This window comes from Nyctereutes procyonoides, unplaced genomic scaffold (assembly GCF_905146905.1).
Source record: "Nyctereutes procyonoides isolate TBG_1078 unplaced genomic scaffold, NYPRO_anot_genome, whole genome shotgun sequence".
NCBI classification, from domain to species: Eukaryota; Metazoa; Chordata; class Mammalia; order Carnivora; family Canidae; genus Nyctereutes; species Nyctereutes procyonoides.
Genome location: NW_026575140.1, coordinates 28904537 through 28927093, shown reverse-complemented (window position 1 = coordinate 28927093; position 22557 = coordinate 28904537). Strand labels below are relative to the sequence as shown.

The following is a 22557-nucleotide window of genomic DNA, read 5'->3' as shown; positions in this document are numbered from 1 at the left end:
GTTACCAAGGACCTGGGGGTCGCTTATTTTCTAAGAATGTAATAATCTTAAATTTCCTGGGAAGCGTTAGGCATCTAGGAATCAGTGACATAAGTGTCCTTAGTAAAAGGATTTTAGGAAATCGTGTCTAAACTTTACAGAAGTTTGTATTACTGGTTGTATTTTCAGCCCTGCCAAGAGATGAAAAATGTGAACAGTCCACACCACTAGCTGCTTTTAATAGTTCTAAGTAAATCAAATTTTTATAATCTTTTTTATTAGTTTATATTATATCATTAGATAAAAGCGTTTTTTTTTTTTTTTTTCCCCTAGCACAAAAAAAATTCTAGTAGCTTGCCTGAGATCATGGAGTCCCACCCCATTATATTCAGAATTGCTCAAAATTAGGTGTGGTATGGTACTACCAGGTAATTTTCTGAGAAGAACTAAAACTATATTATGCCTTCTTTTCTTTGAATGTGATGGCACGTGGTAGGAGGAAGATTTAAGGTTGGGGATGGGACTGTATTGTACTTATTTAGAGACATGCTAACCATATCTTTACGAAATACTACTTTTAACAAGACTGTGAAGCAGTTGCATAGTTTAGAAGTTATGCTTGTTTGTGGCATACACATTGAGCATTTTTCAGTTTTGGTCTAGGGAAAAGATTGATACAGCTCTTTTTTTCTTTCTCTGTTTTTCACCCTCCCTGTCCTCAGCAAGGGCTTTTTCTCTTTTATCGCCTTTCCTAAATGCCTGGTGATTTAACATCCCAAAAGGTACACTGTTTCTTCACAGACTCCCCTGAGCTCTGCTGAGAGCTGAACTATGACGTCAGCATTTTCATTCATGAATTTGCTCTTCTAACTCTCTCTTCTCGTTTTGTATTCCTGAACTGACTTCTGGCACATGCACAAATCAGTTTACCATTAGTCAGCCCATAAATCAGCGATAAAAGGTAAAACAAAGATAAGATACTGGGGTTGTTTTGATAGAGTTATAGTTGCTCATGCTGATTTGCATCAGTGTAGTTTGGACAGGGTTTCTCACGAAACAGATTGAAACCTAAAACCAGTCAGTTTAATTACCTCATGATTTTGTGGATTGAGCCCTGTTGTGAGCATATTGACACTATATTTTTGTTCTCTCATGAAGTTCAGAGTGCTCTGCTGCAGTTCCTTTGTTCTAAAGTAGCATTTTGGTTATAATTTGGCCAAATTGGAGGACCTACTTTATTTTAGAGAGGTGAGGCCTGGGCCTTAAATTACATTCTACTCAAATTGCTTTTGGAATGCATTTGGAATTTTGGGGGGCAGGGGAGGGCACTGTGTTGGTCTTGAAGTATTTTCAGTAACTCTGTTGCTTGAGACAGATTATGAGCAGCCTGTAGTTGTTACTCTGTAACTGGCATGCTAGCACCTGAGTGTCTGAATATGTCCCCTCTCTACCCCCCCTGGGGGCACAGCACACTCCAGGGTATTCCCTGTGGCTGTGGACTTCCATTTCTCCTGCAGGGAGGTCACTGCAGGGAGGTCACTGTTTGTAATTTAGTACTGCCTGAGAGCAGTTCTTGAAGAAATCTTATTTGCAGTTTTCCTCTGCAGGGCCAAGTTTGAGGCTGAGCCTCTGGCGTGTGGCATCTTTCAAGCTTCCTGTAGTTGATGAATGGTGAGCTTTCAAAAAGTTCATTTTCTCTGCTTTCTTGGGGGTTTGTTGACTTTCTAGATATTTAATTGCCAAGAAACATTTAGAAATAAAGTGTGTTATATTTAGAAATCATTTTAGCTCAGTTACAATTTATGGCTAGAGTAGCTGATGCGAACTGCAGCCATTTTGATTGATACCCAGTGTTGCTCCTGAGATGACTTTTTAAACCTCATGGCAACTCAGAAATACTGTCTGCTCCCATCCTGAATGAAACGAGAGCTTTGTTTCTTTAGGTTGCACTGAGTTGCCTGACGGGGAACGGAGATGTGTGGTCTGTCATTTAGTCTTGTCCTTTGTCCTTAGGTGCTCTAAGAAAAGAAATAAGGGCAAGTAGATGTGAATAAGCATTTGAAGATGACTTAAATTTTTATAATTTTTCCTAAGAACTAAGATGTTTTAAAATGATTTAAATATAATTACTACGAAGGAATCTAATTGTAAATACTATGGAAGAAAGGAATATTTAATGGTAGAGGGTCTCTGCAAACATTCTCTAATTTTTAATGCTGTATTCTACTGCAGTATTTATGAAAAGTTACGGGCTTTGATACTAAATTTCAGAACATGGGGAACACTTGCTGTGGTGTCTGTGTTGGCACAGTTTTGTCATGCCCCAAACCAGATAGTGTTAGATAAGTCCTCTGGTCATGAAGGCTTAGGTATCTGTTGTGGCTTTTAACGCAAGACCACTGTGGCTTCCAGCTCTTGCTCTTCTCTTTCATAGCCAGGAACCTGGCAAGTAGGACCAAGGACCCCAGCTTGTGTTATATTTTCTACTGTTCTTGCTGCCACTTATGTAGACCACGTACTAGAAGCCTCTTCATTTGGCCTCCACAACCTTCTCTTCTTACCAGATTCTACTTCATCACTCTTGGTTCTGGCACAACTTCTCATCCTGCTTTCCGTAGACTTGAGATCTTGTGTACTGAGTTAGTTGGCAATAATTTTGAGATGATTCATGTGTTGAGTAAAGGGTTGTCTTAGTGATGACCCATAGAGTTCTTTCCTGTCCTGATTTAGGATGACAGTGAAGTTGGATGTATGGAATTTGCTTTATGGCTAATTTGCTGGAATGCAGCTGTTCTAGTCTGTGTAACTGTTTCTTCTTTTTGAGGTACTTGCTCTCGATCAAGAATTAATATTTTCAGCTCAAGCTGTGTAGGAGGAATTTGGAGGAATTTGAACTGTAGTCACTGAAGTGCCTTCTTCCTGGTGTACATAGAAGGCTTAATTTTTTAGGTCTAACACCTGTCACGAATGTTTACTTTAAAAAATGTAAAAAATTATTAAATTTTTAAAGTTGTTAAAGATACATTGCATGGTACAGAAATGTTCATTCTGCTTGGCTGTTCCATTACCATTAGTCAGCCCATAAATCAGCTCTTTATTCTAATGTGGATGAGAGTTCACAGTTTTGGAGAAATAGACTTATGGATTGATTATGGATGAAGAGGTGTCTGCTAACCTCAGGCTTTTTTTGTGTAGGGTAGTCAGTCTTATTTATATTCATTTGATTGTATTTTCTGGGGTTGGTTGATAAAACTTTTATGAAATGAATAGATTCCTGGTAATTCAGTAAACAAGACTCTTCCTATTAAGAAACTCTTAGAGGGGCACCTGGGTGGCTAAGGCGGTTGAGCATCCAACTCTTGATTTCAGCTCAGGTCATGATCTTGGGGTCATGAGATCGAGCCCTGCTTCAGGCTCTGCCCTCAGTATGGAGCCTGCTTGTCCTTCTTCCTCTGCTTCTCCCTGCTGCTTGTGCTCTTTCTCTCAGATAAATAAATAAAATCTTAAACCCGAAAACTTGTGGATTGGGGACTTTTGGTGAGTCCACTAAAATGGATTACATAGGATCTTCTCTTGGGCCTACTCCAGATGCTACAAGCCTGGCATTTGGAACGGCCTTCAACATAATTTGTGTTTCAATTTTTTTTTTTCATAAGTTAAAGGTACTGAGGGGCAAGTTAAAGTTCCTGGTGTTCTTGTCATCATTCTCTGCCGCATCTTTCCTGTCTCTGCCGTGAGGAAATGTGCCGGTTGGATCATTTGCCTTGACAGAGCTTCTAATGGTGTTTTTTTTTTTCCCTTTTTAATTTTTTTTTTTTTTAGAAATTTTATTTATTTATGAGAGACACGGGGGGTGGGGGTGGGCAGAAACACAGGCAGAGGGAGAAGCAGGCTCCATGCAGAGAGCCTGATGTGGGACTTGATCCCGGGACTCCCAAGATCACGCCCTGGGCCAGAGGCAGGTGCTAAACCGCTGAGCCACCCAGGGATCCCTCCCTTTTTAATTTTATTGATAGAGGCCATTGTGCTTAAAAAGAAAGCTGTAACAAGCAGAAGGTGGTGAGTGGCCACTCAACATTTTTGAAGTACTTGTTTCTCTTCCTAGGGGTCCTCCAGAAATTGATCATAGATGACTTGACCAAATTTGAGGCCTAGAGATTGATTCCAGGCATCCCAGGAGGCAAGGAGTATCAGTCTTCCTCCACTGAATCTGATTATCCTATATGTGACCCATTGCTGCCTGTCTGTGTGTCTTCTGATGCAAATCTGGCGGTAACGGCAACCTTTCTAACTGGCTGATATCCTTGACAGCTGTTATCTGTCCTCTCCAGGGATGTTTAGTCTCGAGCCTCTGTGGCCATGTCTAGAGCAACCGAGGATGGATTTAACTGCTGTGGTGCTGCTCTGAGCGGTTGTGGATGTTCCTGGTTACCTTCTCCACCAGCCTGCCTCAGCCCCACTTCCATGAGCTTCCTTGCCTTTATTGTTGGTGAAGGACCATAAACAGAAATCATTTGTTTAGTAAGAAAGAATGGAAAAGTCATGATTTTCAGAATGCTTTTAAAAATAAACAATGGTGAGTGGCGATTGTATGCAACAGTGTGCATGTACATAATGCCACTAAATGGTATACTCAGAGAAGGTTAATTGGTAAACTTTATGTTATGTATATTTTAGCACACACACACACACACACTCTCCAGATGGGTAAGACCTAATGAGAAAAGTAACTATAAGGTCCTAACAGTAAATATTTGACAGTATTTTCATTACCCCAAGGTGAGATGTTGTGCCTTGAATAATGTGTCAGAATCTCTCACACACACAGACACACAATAAATGATGGTAATTAGGCCCCAAGAAAGTGGATGTTAGAACACTTGGTTTCAGGGAGGGTAACAGGTCCTGTTTCAGTTAGAGCAGTTTATTTTTATTTTATTTTTATTTTTAGTTAGAGCAGTTTTGATGACAAGGAACACAAACCATTCCAGTTAGGTTCAGTGAGGGTATAAGAAGAGCTAGAAGCACTCTCAGCCTCCTAGGACAGAAACTGAAGTGCAGCTAGACAGTCCAGGAACTGTGCCTGGAGACTCTGAGGTAATAGGCTTTTCCTCTGGAGACCCCTTGGGCTGAGCTGGGGTCTCTTGGGATGCCACAGCTCATGGCTCTTCTCTGTATTTCTTCTCGCAGATGAGATTTGTATACTTCCATGTAGTTTCTTTGCTCCACCATAGTCTGTCACAGCCCCAGGCATGGCTCCTACATGTCCTCACTCTGGTCCCACTGCTTGTCATTGTCGGGCTCCAGTCTCGTATGCTTGTATTTAGAATACTCAAGACAGAGAATTGCACTGACTCCTCTCAGCCAGTTGCTTTGTTTCCATAGGCCAGGTGTTTGTCCTGGTCTAGTCGACTGTGAAGGAGGGTTGGTTAGGGTCCATGGGCTTGCTGACCGCTTAGAGGAGGCACAGGGGATTGTGTGAGAAGTGTTCTGTAGCATGGGGTCCTCGCATCTCAAACTCTGTCTCCTGTTAGTCTAAGAAGTAAGGATATTGACTCCAAAATGGACTTTTTTATGTTCGCTTGCTATTGGGAGTCAACTTTTTGCAGAGAAGATGTTCATTGTAGCTACAGGTAGGAGGCCAAGGGTCCTCAGCCAGCCAGCCCAGGTGTGTGTGGAATAAGTCAGCAGCGAATGTGGTGACTGTTCCAGGGCTTGTACTTTGAACGTTGGTGAAGCAGGGAGGATGCACTGGAACGAGATGGTCTGTGCAGTCTTTGCCCCGTGTAGTTCTCAGGTAGAATAAGGCAGTTTGGGGATGTCAGTGTCATCTGAGGTTTTCCACAAGTCAGACACTTGGGTGGGTTTCCTCCCCGTTCTCTCTGCTGTGGACCACTAATCTCGACAGGTTAGAAACACGCATCCTTGGTAAGAAAGGGAGACACTACCTCAGAAGAAGTGGTGTCGGGGAAAGAAAACAGCTTCTGTTATAGTGTGTGTGGCCACCTGGATGCACACTTGTTTGGCTTTTCCTTGCTCTTTCCATCAGGCCTCTGTTTTTTCTTGATTTCTCATGGTGGCAGGTAGAAGGCTGTAAAGCGCCAGTAGTCTGTGCCATCGAGCACTCTGCAGATGCTGCTGCTTAGGGATTGATGTTTCATAGTGATGACCCTTGGGTACCTTGAGAAGAGCAATACTTGATATGTTCTACTTAACAAGAGAGTAATGTATATAATGATTTGATTGATTGATTTTTTAAGTAGGCTCCATGGCCTGCGTGGAGCCTGATGCAGTGCTCAATTTTACAACCCTAAGGTCAAGACCTGAGCTGAGATCAAGAGTCAGACTCTTAACTGACTGAGCCACCCAAGTGCCCCAGAGTATATAATGTTTTATTTATTTTTTAAAATTTTTGTTTTTATTTTTTTTAAAGATTTATTTATTCAGGAGAGACACAGGGAGAGAGGCAGAGACATAGGCAGAGTGAGAAACAGCCTCTGTGTGGGGAGCCCGATTCAGAACTTGATTCTAGAATCCCAGGATCACACCCAGAGCCGAAGGCAGAAGCTCAACCACTGAGCCACCCATGTGCCCCTGTATTTAATGTTTTAAAGAAACATAACCATCAAAGTAGTTTTTAGTAGTTAAAGGGATTTGATTTCTTTTTAAATAACAGCTTTATTGAGATATAATTCATATACCATAAAATTCAAAATTTACCCTTTAAAATATACAATTCAGTGTTTTTTTTTAATTTTTATTTATTTATGATAGTCACAGAGAGAGAGAGAGAGAGAGAGAGGCAGAGACACAGGCAGAGGGAGAAGCAGGCTCCATGCACCGGGAGCCTGACGTGGGACTCGATCCCGGGTCTCCAGGATCGCGCCCTGGGCCAAAGGCAGGCGCCAAACCGCTGCGCCACCCAGGGATCCCCCAATTCAGTGTTTTTTTATTATATTTACACAGTTCTGCAACTATCACCGCTATCTAATTCTAGAATATCTTCACCACTCCACAAAGAAACCTTTGTCTGTTAGTAGCCACTCTCCATTCCTCCCTCTTCCCATCTTTAGGCCATCATTAATCTATTCTGTCTTTACAGATGTGCCTTTTTTGGACATTTTGTATAAACAGAATCCTACAGTGTGTGGCCTTTTATGACTGGCTTCTTTCCCAAAGCATAGTGATTTCGGGGTTTGTGTTGTAGTACATGAGAACTTCATTCCTGGGTCGCCTGGGTGGCTCAATCGGTTGTGTCTGCCTTTAGCTCATGTCATGATCATAAGGGTCCTGGGATTGAGTTCTGTATTGGCTTCCCTACTCCATGGGGGGCCTGCTTCTCCCTCTCCCTCTGCCTTCCACTCTCTCTGCTTGTGCTCTCTGTCAAATACATTAAAAAATCTTAAAAAAAAAAAACCTTCATTCCTCTTAATTCCTTTTATGGGGAATAATACGATACTGTATAGATGTGCTGCATTTTATTTATTCATCAGTTGGTGGGCATTTGAGTTATTTCTACTTTTTGACTACTGTGAGTAGTAATTGCACTATGAACATTTGTGTACAAGTTTTTGTGTGGACATATGTTTTCAGTTTCCTTGGGTATATACCCGAGACTGGAATTGGCTGGGTCATGAAGTAACTCTGTGTTTAACTTTTTCAGGAACTGCCAGACTGTTTTCCAAAGTGGCTGCACCATATTACATTCCCGCCAGCAATGTTTGAAGGTTCCAATTTCTTCACATTGTTGCTAACACTTGTTATTATCTGTCTTTTTGATTATAGCCATTCTTGTGGATGTGAAATTGTATCTTACTGTAGTTTTGATTTGCATTTCCGTAGTGACTAATGATGTGAAGTATCTTTTCATGTGCTCAATGGCCACTCATTTGTCTGCTTCAGATATGTATGTGTCTGTTCAAGTCCTCTGTCCATTTATGAATTGTTTGTTGTTTGGCTCTTGGGTTGTAGCTGTTCTTTGTATCAGTCCCTTACCAGATGTAGAATGTACAGATACATATTTTTTCCCATTCTGTGGATTGTTTTCTTCACTTTTATGATGGTGTCCTTTGAAGCACTAAAGTTTTAAGTTCAGTTGATCTGTTTTTTTTTTTGTTTCTTTGGCATCATAAGTAAAACTATTGTCTAACCCAAGGTCATGATGATTTGTACCTGTGTTTTCTTCTAAGAGATTTATAGTTAACCATTTACGTTTAGGTCTCTGATTCACCTTAACTTTTGTAATTTTGTGAGGTAGGTAGGCTTCCACTTTGATTCTTTTGCATGTGGATATCCGGTAGTCCCAGCCCTATTTGTTGAAAAGACCATACTTTCCCCATTGAATTTTCTTGGGGTTCTTGTCAAAAACCATATGTGTGCATTTAATTTGGGAGTCTCAATTCTGATCCATTGATGTGTATGTCTGTCCTTATGCTGGTGCCACACTGTCTCGATTCTTGGTTAAGTTTCGCTTAAGTTTGTAGCTACATTTTGAAATTGGGGAGTGTCTGTCCTCCAACCCCATTCTTCTGTTTTGAGATTGTTTTGGCTATTCTGGATCTCTTGAATTTCCATATGAATATTAGGATTGGCTTGTCAGTTTCTACAAAAAAGGCACTTTTGATATCAATAGGATTATGTTAAATCTGTGGATCAACTTGGGGAGTTTAAATCCTTTTTATGAATCCAGATCTGGTGTTTGCTTTGGGAACTACTGGTAACTCAAGCCAAGCATCTTAACTTAAAAAGAATATTGTTTTAATTTATTAATATAGTAGGCTGCCTTGGTTGAAACGCTGCAGTTCACTGTTAGGCTGGAATTGGACTTTTCAGGCTTCAGTAGAGCAACTAACTTCATTGGGCTTGTGTGTGTGTTCTTTTGTTATGAAAGTTTACTGATACCTTGCCTGTTTTGAAAAAAAAAGTGGTATTTTAGTTAACACTCATTATGATTAATAGAGAATTAACAGATTCCACATATGAGTATTTAGTTATCCAAGAGTGAGAGCATGTTACCATAAATTTGTGACATTAAAATTTATTTGTTATTGTCAGGTGTGTCAGAGGAGAGTTTAGGGTGTTGCTGGCCCGTGGGGGCCATGTAACCGTCAGTTGTGTTACTATTCCTGAGTCAGTTCATTTACTTGACAAGTAATAACAAAGTGCCAGGCACAGAGAAGGACAGAGACAGCCCCTGTCCTCACGGACCTGACTGGGAAACTGACAGTAAAGGTGCCCTGTGCCACGAAGAGGTCTGTGCTATGAAGGCCAGTATATCCTAAAGGGATTTGACTGACCCGAGGGACTGGGGGATGCTTCTTGAGCTGAGCTCTGAAGGAAAATGGGAACTAATTGAGGGAAGAATGAGGAAAATAAGTTTCCAGTGATCAAATAAACCGGTTACTGAGATGTGTTGGGGATGCACTGGTTATGTTTTGGCTTTTTATAGCTTTTGAGAAAGAGGACTTGACTCAGGTCATCACTCTGCCCCTTAAGTGCCCTGTGTCTTTGCACAAGTAACTTAACCTTTCTGAACTTATTTACTTAATGTTTTTTAATCTTATGGGGCAGTGCATAACCATTTTTATTTAGAGATAATATATGAAAACTTAAATTTAGGCTTTTGATTGTATTTATAGAATCTAAAACTAATTTTTGTTTTTTGGTCTTTTCCATGGTTGGTTACTTAGGAATGCAGTACTGGTAAAATGAATGTTTTCCTGAATATTTTTCCTAATCTTTAGATTTGGGATTCACTTCAGTTCATACATACTCCAGAAGCCTCCAGTCTGCAGAGAAACAGAGATGGATGTGACTGATTCAAGGCAGGTCATAAAGAATGCTGTCTTCAGGCATGGGACAGGGGGTAGGGGTGGGGGAACCAGGAAGACTTCTGGAAGGAGGTAGAATTTGACCTGGCATCACTGACAGGCAGACATGGTAGTCGGAGGAGGAATTCCAGGCAGAGGGAATGGAACAAAGGCACAGAGCCAGGAGAGTAAGGGGGTGTGGATGGAATTCTGAGGTGTGTGGGTAGATGAGCCTGGAAAAGTAGGTGTGGGGCAGGTTGTAGGACTTGGAAAGTCAGACTGTGGAGTCTGGATTTTATTTTGTCTGCTTTGGGAAAGGCTTTTAGAGGCGAGTCCCCCCCCCCTTAAGCCCCCCCTTAGCAGAAGAGTGAGATTGACTGGATAAAGTCCATTTTCCTTTAAGGTGCTAAGAAGGGCCTCCTGCTTACCTCTCCAGCTTCCTCTCCACCACTCTCCAGCCATATGAAATTTTTGTAGATTTTGAGTGGCGGGGGCACCATGTTTTCTCTTGGTTTTAGCCTTGTATATTGCCACTGCCTTGACTTCTCCAGAACACAAACACACATATCCATACATGTGTTCTGCTCTGTCAACTCTCCTCATCCACTGGGTTTCAGCTTAAGTGAGACTTGTCCAAGAAGCCTTTTTGACCTTCCCTCTCTTTTCAGATTGAATTGTGTGCCCTTCCCATGTACATCCACAGCATTCTGTGGTTTTCTCCGTTCAAGTACATTGAAGTTTGTATTGGAGTTGCTTATTTCTCTTTCTCCCTTCATTAGTTATACGGAGACTTAAGTACCTGGCACCGAGAATGGGCTTAGTAAATGTCTGTTGGTTGAATGAGTGAAGGAATGAAGAGGAAGGGCTGGTGTTGGGAGAAAGTAGCTTCTGACAAGAGTGTAGTACTCTTTTGGGTTGCTGAAAGGAGTGAGTGTGACTGAGTTGTTTGTGTGTGAGAGACACAGTTTTTTTGGCCTTGAAGGATGAGAATAGTTGAAAGTGACTCCCAGCTTTTGAGCCTCCACAGCTGAGGTTAGGGAAAGTCATAAACCGAGATAGGCAGTCCAGGAGGATGTGTTTTGGGGGATTGGATACAAATGAATTGGCAGTATTTAGATGTAAGTACCTATACAATATGACGTGTCAAATGTGGGTCAAAGATTAGGGAGTCATTCCTGTCACTGTGTTTTTTGTCTTCATTGAACTCTCAGAGGGCAAGGGGGCCCTGGTGATGGAGCCCATAGATAGTAGCCTTCTTGGCACCGTGCAGGAGGGTAGCACCTGGAAGGGCAAGTTGAGATGCCAGCGCAGCCTCTGGTAGAGTATATAAGCTTCATGAAAGTAGAGATTTGTTTTGTCTTGCTTATTGTTATACCTCTCTGCCCAGAGTAATGCCATCTGGTTGAAAGAATGAATGAATCAGTTCAAAAGAATTGGAAGACATAGTAGTGAGTGAAATCGTCGTGGGAGAAGAAGGAACGTGAGAGCAGAAATGTGTCACCAGAGGGGAGAGGACGAGTGGCCATTGAGACAGAATGGTCAGAGGTAATAGAATGAGAGCATAAATGCAGAAGGTTGCAAGGAGGTTATCAGTTGTAATGTTGCAGAGAGTTTGGACAGAAAGAAGACTGAGGAAAAGGTATTGATTTTGTCAGTTTGGTAGTGAGTTGAAAGAATGAAAAAGAGGTGGTGGGAGGGCAGATAATCCCTTCAAAGGTTGTGGTGGTAAATGTGGAGTGCTAGTGAAAATGATAGTGACATGACAGGTGAAGTCTAAGCTGAGAAGAGAGGTCCCTGGGACCCGGTGGACCGTGGGTGTGCACATTATCTGCTGCTACTATAACAATTGCTACGTACTTAGTGATGTAGAATAGAACACCCTTATTATCTAATCCAGTGAGTCAGGAGTTCAGTTAGGGCTCTGCTAGATTTGCTGCTTCAGGGCTTCACAAACCTGCAGCCAAGGTGTTTGGCCAGGGCTATGGTTTCATTTGAAGGCTCAACTGAGGGAGAATATTTGGAATTCCAAGTTCACACAGCTTGAAGTATTCACTTCTCTGTGGGTGATTAGACTGAGGGCCTCCATTCCTGGCTACATGGGCCTCTCCAGCACGGCAGCTTACCTCTCAGAGCCAGCAAGGGAGAGAGTCTGCTAGCAAGACAGAAAGCACAGTATATCACCTGATCACAGACGTGATAGCTTGTCACCTGTGCCAGGACCGGTGGGGTAGGACCAGGCACTAGGTCCAGTGCACTCAAGGGGTAGGGTTGGTTACACAACGATGTGTGTTAAATGTTAATAACATCAAATGATGGGGTCATGGAGGGTCCACATAGAGTTTGTCCAACACAGTAGGAAGGGATGGTGGCACTAGAAGGCATAGGACTGTTCTTCAGAAAGAGGCCCTGTAGGATACAGATGGCAGAATGGAAAATTTTAGAGAGGGAAGTTTGGAGTGAAGTTCCAAGTGAGGGTTCAACTACAGTTGTTGGCAACATTGCTCTGGAAACCTTCCTGGCCTCTCTCTTCATCCCTTAACACGGTGGGTGCGTGTTCCTTCCTGTTAACTAGATGAAGAGACTGTATTATAATTGCCATTGGTAACCCCTTCTGCCTTGCTAAAATTAAATAATTAACCAGCAAATTCTTGGTCAGCAGATGTATCTGCCTTGCTTGCCTTAGGATCTTAGGACCAAATGAGGTAATTTCTATGGAAGTATTTTATTGAATGTAAAGTGGCATGCAAACAAAAGTATTAAACTGTGCTTTCTCTCCTGAGCCCCATGTTTAGTAGGATATGTGGATTTTAATGTACATTTTACTTGTTAACATGGGTTCATTTTGTTATGTTCTACCTAAGTTATTGAACTGGGCTTTATTTAATACTGTGCTATTTTTAAAGCCTTTTGAGTAGTGTTTGCTTTTATGATAAATGACCCCAAACTGCTGTACCTTTCAAGCCCTTGTATCCAGTTTTTATTGTTAGTGAAAGATCTGTCCTTGCTGTCTCTTGTCACTCTTTTGCTTCTACTGATCTGTTAATTTCCAGCTATCCTTTCCCCTTCTCATTTGTTGTTTCTGATCTTCTCTGGGGTTGGCAACCTGATAATTAAGCTTATTAGAACTGTGAGTAATTTAATAGTAATCAAGCTAGGAATATGGATCAGAGAGCTCTTCTCACAGTAAGGTGTGGGAGCTTCTGTGAGTGGACTTTGTAAAAATCTCTTTTGGCCTCAGAATGTGTCTTAGCTTCCTTCCTAGCTCTGGCTGTGTGCAGATTAGGTGAGGTGCCCACATAGCTTGAGTTCCATTCAGGGGGAGTGTGGCTGCCTTTTTCTTGGTGTTCGTCTCATTGGTCTGTTATGAGAAATGGTGTCATTCTCTCCTTTAGTTTTGATGAGGTTTAGTTTTTGGGCAATAGCAAGTGCTGATAGGTCATGGACCAAAAAAAAAAGTATTTGAGGAGCATGGAAGATCTTTCCAGCAGATGAACATCTAGGAGTATGTAGTACTGTGGTGCGTTCCCTCGTTAGTCTTTCCTTGCAGACGCTGAACTCCAGTTTAGGTGCTGGATATTCTTGGATATCCTTCAGTGTCTGCATTTGCTTTAGCTTTTCTGACAGAGTGCCTCGTGTACTTCCTCTGCCCAAACTTCTGCACCGTTTCCTTGTAGAGAAGCATTATTGCATCATTAGGGAGAGAGCCTTTGTTCTTGTGGAGACAGACTGGAGTGTGTGGGAAGACCCGCTCCTGATTCTTGCTCTGCTCTTCTCTAGCCAGTGGCCTTGGCAAGTGTCTGTGCCCATGCTGTGGTGACTCCTTTTCTAACATGGGCATCATGTCTGCTCTGCTGCCTGCTGGGGCCAAAATAGGATTTTACATATGAAAATGCTTGGTACTCATGCGTAATATCAGATAGAAGGCCTAGTTTATTGGGCTGATTTTGTTGATATTTTATAGTGCTCTATCTTTGAGGAGTTAAAAAAGTTCTTATTATTAGTGTTGAGGAGTTAAAAAAGTTCTTATTATTAGTGTTGGTAATGATAAGTGCTGCTAAAACAGTGTAATTTTAAATTTTATATCGTTTTTTTTTCTGAACATGTTCTACTAGAATCTGTATAAATGTGGACATTTAATAAGTGCTCTTTGATTATTTTCAGAATATTGAGTGTATTGGCTTCCTAGCCAAATTAAATTTATGAAAATTCTAATGATACAATGATTCATATCTAGAAAGAATAATTTTTTTTATTCATTCTGAAATCACTTTAAATACGCTTTACATGAATCTCTGGTAATAGCGAATCAATTAATGTGATTTCTCAGGTCATAAATCAGGCTTTATATATTGTATTAGTTCCTGTATAAGCCTCTTAGGACTTCAGCTGTTTTGTGGTTTGTTTTCTCTAGTTGTTTGCTTTTGAACTCAATTCTAGGTGTTGAACTCCATTTGAGAGCCTAAAATGGCTTGTGCCCCAATTACCTGAGAGTTGACGGCTTCACTTTTTTTATTGAGCCAGCCCTGGTGGTAGGGAGTCTGCCACCTATCAGACGGTTTTCCTTTTAACTTAAGTACATACTTTAATTGTGTCTCTGTCCCACAGGAATGTTCTAAGGGTTATTATAGTAGCACCTGTAGTATATTTTAAACTTCTTGAAAAGAGATAATATGTGTGTACAAAATATTTTTGTACTGTACCACCTAATTTTTTTCTTCACTAAGCTTTTGTGGTTCAGAAAGAGGATGAAGTTACTTGAGTTTAGGGGGTACAGTCTCAGAGATCATTACCCTGATTTTATGGAGTGTCTCCTGAGCAGGGCCTTTGCCAGACCTCGTGTTCCTTCTTGTTTGGGAGGCCTGTGCTGTCGCCAGAAAAGTGTTGGCTCTCTGGGTGTCTGTGAGCACTGCTGAGGCTTTTCACCCCTTATTTCCTCTTAGTAGGTCTGAAGTAGTTTTTGTCTTTGCTGCTTGCCTCTTAGGGGACCAGAGGAGGGAGTGGCAATTCAGGGCAGCAGTAGGGGAAGGAGAACGGGTCTTAAGACTGCTGATGGCTGCAGTAAATCCCACCATTGCCACCATAAGACGTGGGGCCACTCTTTTTCCTTTCCATAGTTTCTGGGAAGGTCATTCATCTGGGAATTCAACCATCATTTGAGCTTCCTTTGTGTGCCAGACATTAAGTATTAAGTACTGGAGATACCGGGACCAAAAGCCAGACATCCCTTTAAGGATGCCCTTGAGATAGTCTTATTTTAAGAATGTTAGAAAAATATTTATCAGAGAAGAAAAACTAGTAGATTGGTTTTAGCTGCTGAATAGCCTTAGGGATTAAAGGTGGGCTTGTCGGTTAACAGAAGACATTTCTGAAAGGAGTGATTGCTCTGTAATTAAAAACAAAACAAAACAAAACAAAATAAAACACAAATGGCATTGTGCAAGAGACTGCTAGCTGATCAAGAAATCCATCTCCTCTTCTGGGCATGTAGCCAGACCACATTTCCCAGCCTGTCTTGCAGTTAGGCGTGGCTTTGTGGCCAAATGCTAGCCAATGGAATGAGAGCAGGGAAGTGTGCCACTTCCAGGCCTGGCCCCGTAGAACCCTCCAGGCATGGTTCCCCCAGCCCTTGCCCTTTGTGCTGGCTGAAGCAGAAGAGCCTAGTGACCAAGGAGGTTACCTGCCGCAAGATGGAAGGAGCACGGGTGCCAGAGCTGCTGCTTGGAGGGGAGCCCTCTACTGATCAGGAACACCTGTTTTGGACTTTACACCAGCAAGAAGTAAATATTTATAGTATTTGAGCCATGATACAGTTGCTCTGAGTAGCATCCCTAACTGGTCTAGGCATAATGCCTAGAACACTGGGCAACACTGGTGAGTTTAGTCATGGTGCTAGGAATTTCGGACTCAGCTTTAATTTTGATTATTTAGATGTCATGTTATATGGAATGACCAGTGAATTTCAAGAATCAGTTTAAGTCATGATACAATATGTGACAAAAGTTTTTTAATGTATTATTTCTAATTGATACAAGTCGCTTATTGGCATTCAGTGTGGGCTCTCTCCATCTTTGATTTGATGAGCTGTGTGGGGCCTCAGTTGACTTTAAAGGGACTCTATGGAGACTTAAACATTCTGAGTCCTTATTTCAAAGAACTGTAAATACAGTTTTCATCATGCAACTTCTCTGTTCAAAAGCCTGAAACCACATCTCATTATATAGCATTTTGTTTTATTTATTTCAGTCTCAGAACTGTGTGTCATATCCTGACCTAGGTTCTCTGAAGGGAGTCCACGCCTCCAGAGAATTTGTGCTTGGTACACAGATAGTTAACTGAGTTTCTCTACTGCTACTATCTCTTCCTTTTAGCTGTTAGTAAATTATGTATTGTTTCTTCATGACATTTTTTTAGTATTGTTTGCAACTTGGTAGAGTACTTTGTGAAGGCAGGGAATATATTTTATAGAGCTTCTGTATTTCTCCCCTCTTGGATACTTCCAGAGACACTGGACACTGAGTAACCATCCTTGCAGTTTCTTTTAATTATCTTGCTTGGATTTTCTGGTATAGTTTTGTGTCATAATTTGTGTTAACAGACAAATGTGCTTTTTTAGTCTGTTAGGAATTCATAGAATTATGGAGAGATGTTATGACTAGAAGGATATTTTTAAGTGAATTCCTGATCTTTTAGGCTGTCTAGTTCCTGATACTCAAGATATGGCCCTGAATCCTGGCATGGGCATCACCTGGGGGGGCCTCTTAGAGGGGCCACACTGAGACCTGTGAATCCAAACCTGCATTTTAACGAGGCCCTCAAGGGACCCATGTGCATGTTTAAGTTGGGGCTGCTCTCTTGAAGGTCAACCCCCCATTTTACTGTTGAGGAAACTGGTTTAAAGTAGGGGGTTGCCCAGAGTCACACAGCTGTTTATTTTAGTGGTCCTCATCTTTGGATATATCTTGGGATCACTTGAGAACCTTTCAAAATACTGATACCTAGGTCCCAGCCCCACTCATTCTGACTTACCTGGTCAGGATTGCAGCCTGGGCATCAGCATTCAGAAAATATCCCTGGACAACAGACATGCAGTCAAACTGAGAGCCACTCATCTGGTTGATGAGAGAAGCCAGCTTTCTTGATGCTTCAGTCAAAGAGGCCTTTTATTCCGCTCGTGGGTATACGTTCAGATATGGTGTGTCTTCCTTACCTGATTTCTGCACCACCCATTGTATATCCATAGCATTTGTCCTGCTTACCACCTGCTTCCCCCACTGGCAGGTACCCCACGAGAGTAGGACCTTTGTCTGTCTTGTTCACTGCTAGGTCCCAGCTCCTAGGGTAGCGTCTGGCACATGTCAGATGCTCCTTTAATATTTGTAGAACAACTAGAAGGAGTTATGATGATACAGAGGAAAATGCAGGCTGCTCAGATGGCACCAGTAAGGCGATTGATCATTGGAAGGCTCTCAAAGGATGATCAAGCTGAAGAGTTAGCCCTGGGGGGCTGGGCGGGGAGGGCAGCCTGGAGATGTGCAGCTGAGGGTGGACTTGGCTCCAGACCTGTCACTTGCACTTAAGAGTGTTGTCCTGGGGACAGAGAGGCCAGCTGTTTGCTAAGCAGTTTAGTAGGACTGGGATGGAGGCTCCGTCTGCAGACCCTCAATCTGGTGCTCCTCTCTCCCAGAGCCACCTCTGGGTTGGTGTTGTGAACAGGTTTTAGGAATTGATCTGAGGGTCTGCAGAATGAAAGGCCTATCCCAGAGTCTGGCTTGTGGGTCTTCAGTATGGGGTAGCCATTTCTCATGGAAGTTTTCTTGTGTTTTAGATTCTTTCCCTTGAGAATCGGGTGTTTTTGAGGCTGGAATGACTTGATTTCACTCTGTTTATGTGAGTGAGTTTCTTTTCTGGCTAACTATTAAGACTTTATTATGTCAATGTTGAAGAGAAGTCATAATCCATTGTTCGTGATATTTGTTACTTTTTCTTTTTTTAGTATTTAATTCTTCTGATTTGTGATTTGGTATGTTTTACTGCTTATTTACCTATTGTTGAACTTTGAAGTTAAGTGTAAAAGTCCTTTTTATGAAGCCATTCATTAGTGTGTCCCACTGTATGCTAGTCATTTTTAAATCTTTTGACGTTAAGATTTGTTAAGATGTCTTGTTAAGTGGTAAACTTATACTATCTTTTTTGGGTAATAGGAAGCCAGAAAATGTTAAGCCTTGAATGTAGCACATTCTTTTTAACATCATAAAATTTCAAGTTTCAATTCTGAAATGATGTTAAGATGAGATGTTGCATTCTGTGGTTAGAAGGCTGTTGCCGGCGGCTCTTGCAGATGTTACTCGAAGTCAGACTGTTGTTGGCTTTACATCAGCCACTCTTTATAATGTCCTGTAATTCTATGCTCACAGTTGGAGAAGAGATGAATGTTGATTTTTCCAAAGTATACATGGATACTGAGCTTAGTCCATAGTTTATAGGGAGAATTCTTAGGCTCTGATGTTACCACAGGTTGTTTAATCAGTAGGCACCACTATTGATTAAATAAAACAGGAAGTGGAACGCCTGGGTGGCTCAGCAGTTAAGCGCCTGCCTTTGGCTCAGGGCGAGGTCCTGGAGTCCCAGGATCGAGTCCCACATCAGGCTCCCTGCATGGAGCCTGCTTCTCCCTCTGCCTGTGTCTCTCCCTCTCTCTCTCTGTGTCTCTCATGAATAAATAAATAAAATCTTAAAAAAAATTAAAACAACAACAAAACAAAACAGGAGGAGACAGTAAAAGCCCTGGAACAAAAATTTTCCAGAAACAGTAAATAATTAGGGAACTGATGGTTTATCCTGGTAGTTAGCAGTCACATTGTGGACAAAGACCTAATCTATGGTGAAACACTTGATCATGGATATAAGGAGAGGAAAATGAAAAGTTAATAGGTCAAGTTTAGTCTGATTTCAACACTCTTTGGCACAAAAAAAATCCACGGAATCCTCAGTTCCCAAGCACAGAAACAGTAGCACTTCATAGTTGTGTTGTAGTTTTGAATTTAAAGCACTTTGTACACATCATCGCATGGAATTCTCCCAACACCCTGTGAGATAGGAGAGAGAGGCACCATCACTACCTTTTTTGATGAAATCATACAGAGAGGGTAGTTTACTTTTTCAAGGGTTAGCTAGTGAGAGAACTGAACTTTTCACATTTTAAATATAAAATGTTAAGGGTGGTTGTTGAATTTATAAACTATCCTTGGTTTCCTAAGTATATAAATACGTGGTTTATAATGCAGGATGAATAATCTAAAATTTTTTTTTAATACTGCAACTGAAGAAGGATATTTTTAGGACCGAAATAATGGACTGACAAGACTCACAGAAATTGTTTTCCTTTTTTTAAAGTTACTGTTGTGTAGTTGTTTTTTTTTTTTTTTACATGAAAACTATAATTTTATTTACATGAAGCAACCTGAGAGCAGAGACCTGGTCTTCCAACTTCTTCCTGACTTTACTGCACCTGTTGTACTGTTAGTTGGCACTCAATAGATCCTTTGGAACAAGTTGGGGGTTGGGCTCACTGTTGAGAAATGGTTAGCAATGCTGTTGAATCCTGACTGATCTACAAAATGATGTGGCATTGGTTCTCCTTAGCAAACATTTCCTGTATATACAGTACATATGGTCCCTATTGAAAAAATGATACACATAATACGTGTTTACCAGCATGTGTCTTTTTTTTTTTTTTTTTACGCACATAATATTTTGAAACCCCTCTTATGTCTCCAGAACAATTGCAGGTGTAGTGCGAAGAACTCTTTCCCCCCTGAACTGTGTGAGACTGAGTTGCTGGTATGTTTCATTATCCTCACATACTTGCTTACCTATTTCCTGCAAACCAGAGATGAGAACATTCTCTGTAACTACCATACAGTGATCAAAATCAGGAAATTAACACTGAGACATTTCTACCCTCTGATCCTCAGATGCTCCTGCAGCTGTGCCGGGTGACGCCGCGGTGACCTTTGTAGAGAAAGGTCCAGTCAGGACCCTGGGTCACACTGTCTTGTCTCTTCAGACTCCTTTAATACAGAACAGTTCTCAGTCCTTTTTGACTCTCATGACCTTGACACTCTTGAAGATTACAGGCCAGTCATTTTGTGGAATGTTCCTCAATTTGGATTTGTCTGATGTTTCTTCATGATTAGATTCAGGTTTTGCATCTTTGGCAGGAATATCACAGAAGAGCCAGTATATATCTTTTTCAAAGATTAGTTTTACATTTTATTTTCTGTTTCCTTAGAGCGTTTCCCAAAGTGTATTCTGCGGAACTAGCACCTACTGTGTTCTCAACACCGTGCCACCTCTAGAAGGTAGGATTCGAAAAGCTTTTGACTTACAGGAAGGGGTGGGCTTGGCAGTGAGAGTAATTCCATCATCGTAGTGCAGTGGAAATAGCCTGTGACCAGGCCTTAGGGGATCTGGGTTCTGCCTTTAACTTGCTGTGTGATCTTAGATGAGTTACTTAATTCTTCGGGGGGTAGCAAAATACTACTCCCTTCGTCAAGTTTTTGTGAGGGTTCAAAAAGGCAAAGGGTTTAATCACATGGGAAATTCAAAGCACTCTGCAAATTAGTTAGATACTAATACAATAATTCTATAATTCTTGTATCCAATTCCTGGGACTTTGAGTAGGAGCCATGTGGTATTGTGGGAAAAACCACAGGTCATGTTTGAATCCCATTTGAGTCACTAGCTGCGGCTCCTGGGCAAGTTAATCCGAATCTCAGGTTCTTCATCTGTAAAGTGGGGGTAATTATGCCCTGATGGGTAATTGTGAAAATTAAATGAGAGAACGCAATGTAAAATCTCTTTCTGGATGCCTGATGTAGAGTCCCCACAAATGTTTACTTCCTAGTAAATAGTAGAAAATAAGTTTACTTGATCATGTGCTGCTCAAATTGAAATTGAATGGAATGAAGCAGGAGAGGATACCCCTAAATCCAAATTGAAGCAATTGATTGCATACCTTCTGTGTTCCCACTTTATCTGCCTCTACTTGCATATTTTAAAATTGAAAATGTAAATGAAACTAAATAGTGAGAAGCTTATTGAACCTGAGTTAGGAGTTGACTTAAAGCCGGACTAGAGATTTGGTGGTATGATTGACAGGGAGAGGATAAACGTGGGCCACCTAAAAAGACAGGGTGAGATTTGACGATCACAGACTCTAAGGAGAGGAAAAGGCTTGTTAAGTAGCAGAACTAGTTATGTTTCCTATGGAAAAAAAAACCATTATATTTTAGTTTTTTTCAACTTCAAAAAAGTCTTTTAGATAATTACAATTGAGTAATTCATTTTGGAGAATTTCTTTTAGAGAGATAGCATACTGATGCTTGGCACATAATTAAGCACATTGTTGCTTAATTAATATTTATTTTGGATTCCTAGTGATTTGAAGGTCTTAGGTTACTGATGGCGGTATTTGCTGCTGTGAGTGCTGTGCTGACTTGAATATAACAATATGTGCTTATGTTTTCCTGAATCAGTTCCTATCCTACTAATTAAATCTAAGCACATAATAATTAGAGCTGAACAGAAAAATTGTAGAGCTTCCTTTTAATTTTACCACTCCAAGTTGTTGATCAAATATATTCCTAATAAGATTTGGCAATTGGATACACTGTTATACCAACTTATTTTAAACAGTTTGGTCTAGAGGTTGAGAGATTAATCATAATCGACTTGATTGAATAACAGTGTTCATAATTATTCATGGAGCCCCCAAATTTTTTTTTTAAGATTTATTTATTTATTTATTCGAGAGAGACATACACACACAGAGAGGCAGAGACATAGGCAGAGGGAGAGGAGCCTGGTGCAGGACTCGATCTCGGATCCCAGGATTACCCCCTGAGCTGAAGGCAGACACTCATCTGTTGAGCCACCCAGGTGTCCCATTTCATGGAACAAAAATTATTTAATTTTTGTTAATTATAAATCAAAATAAAATGGATGTTATCAATTCCAGGTTACAGTTAATATAGTTATAATTTTCCTTATAGAAGTCAATAGTGTGTTCCAAGGAGAGGGTTTGAACACATTTTTTTGGATTTAAATGAAGGATTTGGTCATGTGAGTTTTCGGAAATAACACATGAAAACAAGAATTTTACTTTTTGCCTAATTAAGCAAATGAGCATTTTTTGCACGTTTTAGAGAGCTTCTGTTAAATTGTACTATGTTTCTAAAATTATTGTTTGGAAAATATTTGAAGGTTGTCTGGAAAGGATGGTACATTCTCTAGAATTATAGCTGTCAGCCAAGCACATCATCTGTCAATTTCAAGAGCTTCACTAGTTATTTTTATTGTGAAGTAGGTTAGAAAACTATTTTGCAAAGTTATATATCATACACGCATATTTTGCCAGATAATGAAATGTTTTACTGTCTTTGGTTGACACTTCCATGTTGTAGTATCAGAGTTTAACTATTTGGATTAAATGCTGAGATGCAGTTGAAACCAGTACATACTTTACTTTCACTGGCAACTCAAGATACTGTTAATAGTGTTAGTACTGAGACGAACATTTAAAAACTGGCACATGAATTTATCTAATTATTATATCATTTATAGTTATTCCAATAACAATGAAAAAGCAGCTTTTAATAAAAAAACCAGAGTTTTGTAGAGTATGGCCATGTGAGCAGTTCTTTTCCAGTGTGAAGGTAGAGTTGTTCTCCCATCACACTGTAACTGGAAAAACTGAAATTTGAAAATA

The 22557-nt window shown here is 40.8% G+C and overlaps 1 protein-coding gene across 1 annotated transcript in view; it reads left to right on the top strand.

Annotated features, from left to right (window-relative positions):
* Positions 1-22557, top strand: part of CAMTA1 (calmodulin binding transcription activator 1) — a 1317854-nt gene that overhangs the window by 8594 nt on the left and 1286703 nt on the right. The window contains exons 2-4 of the mRNA XM_055306507.1: positions 1587-1650; positions 7643-7706; positions 20080-20149. Of these exons, the coding sequence (XP_055162482.1) occupies positions 1587-1650; positions 7643-7706; positions 20080-20149 (198 nt within the window). The remainder of the gene's footprint in view (positions 1-1586; positions 1651-7642; positions 7707-20079; positions 20150-22557) is intronic.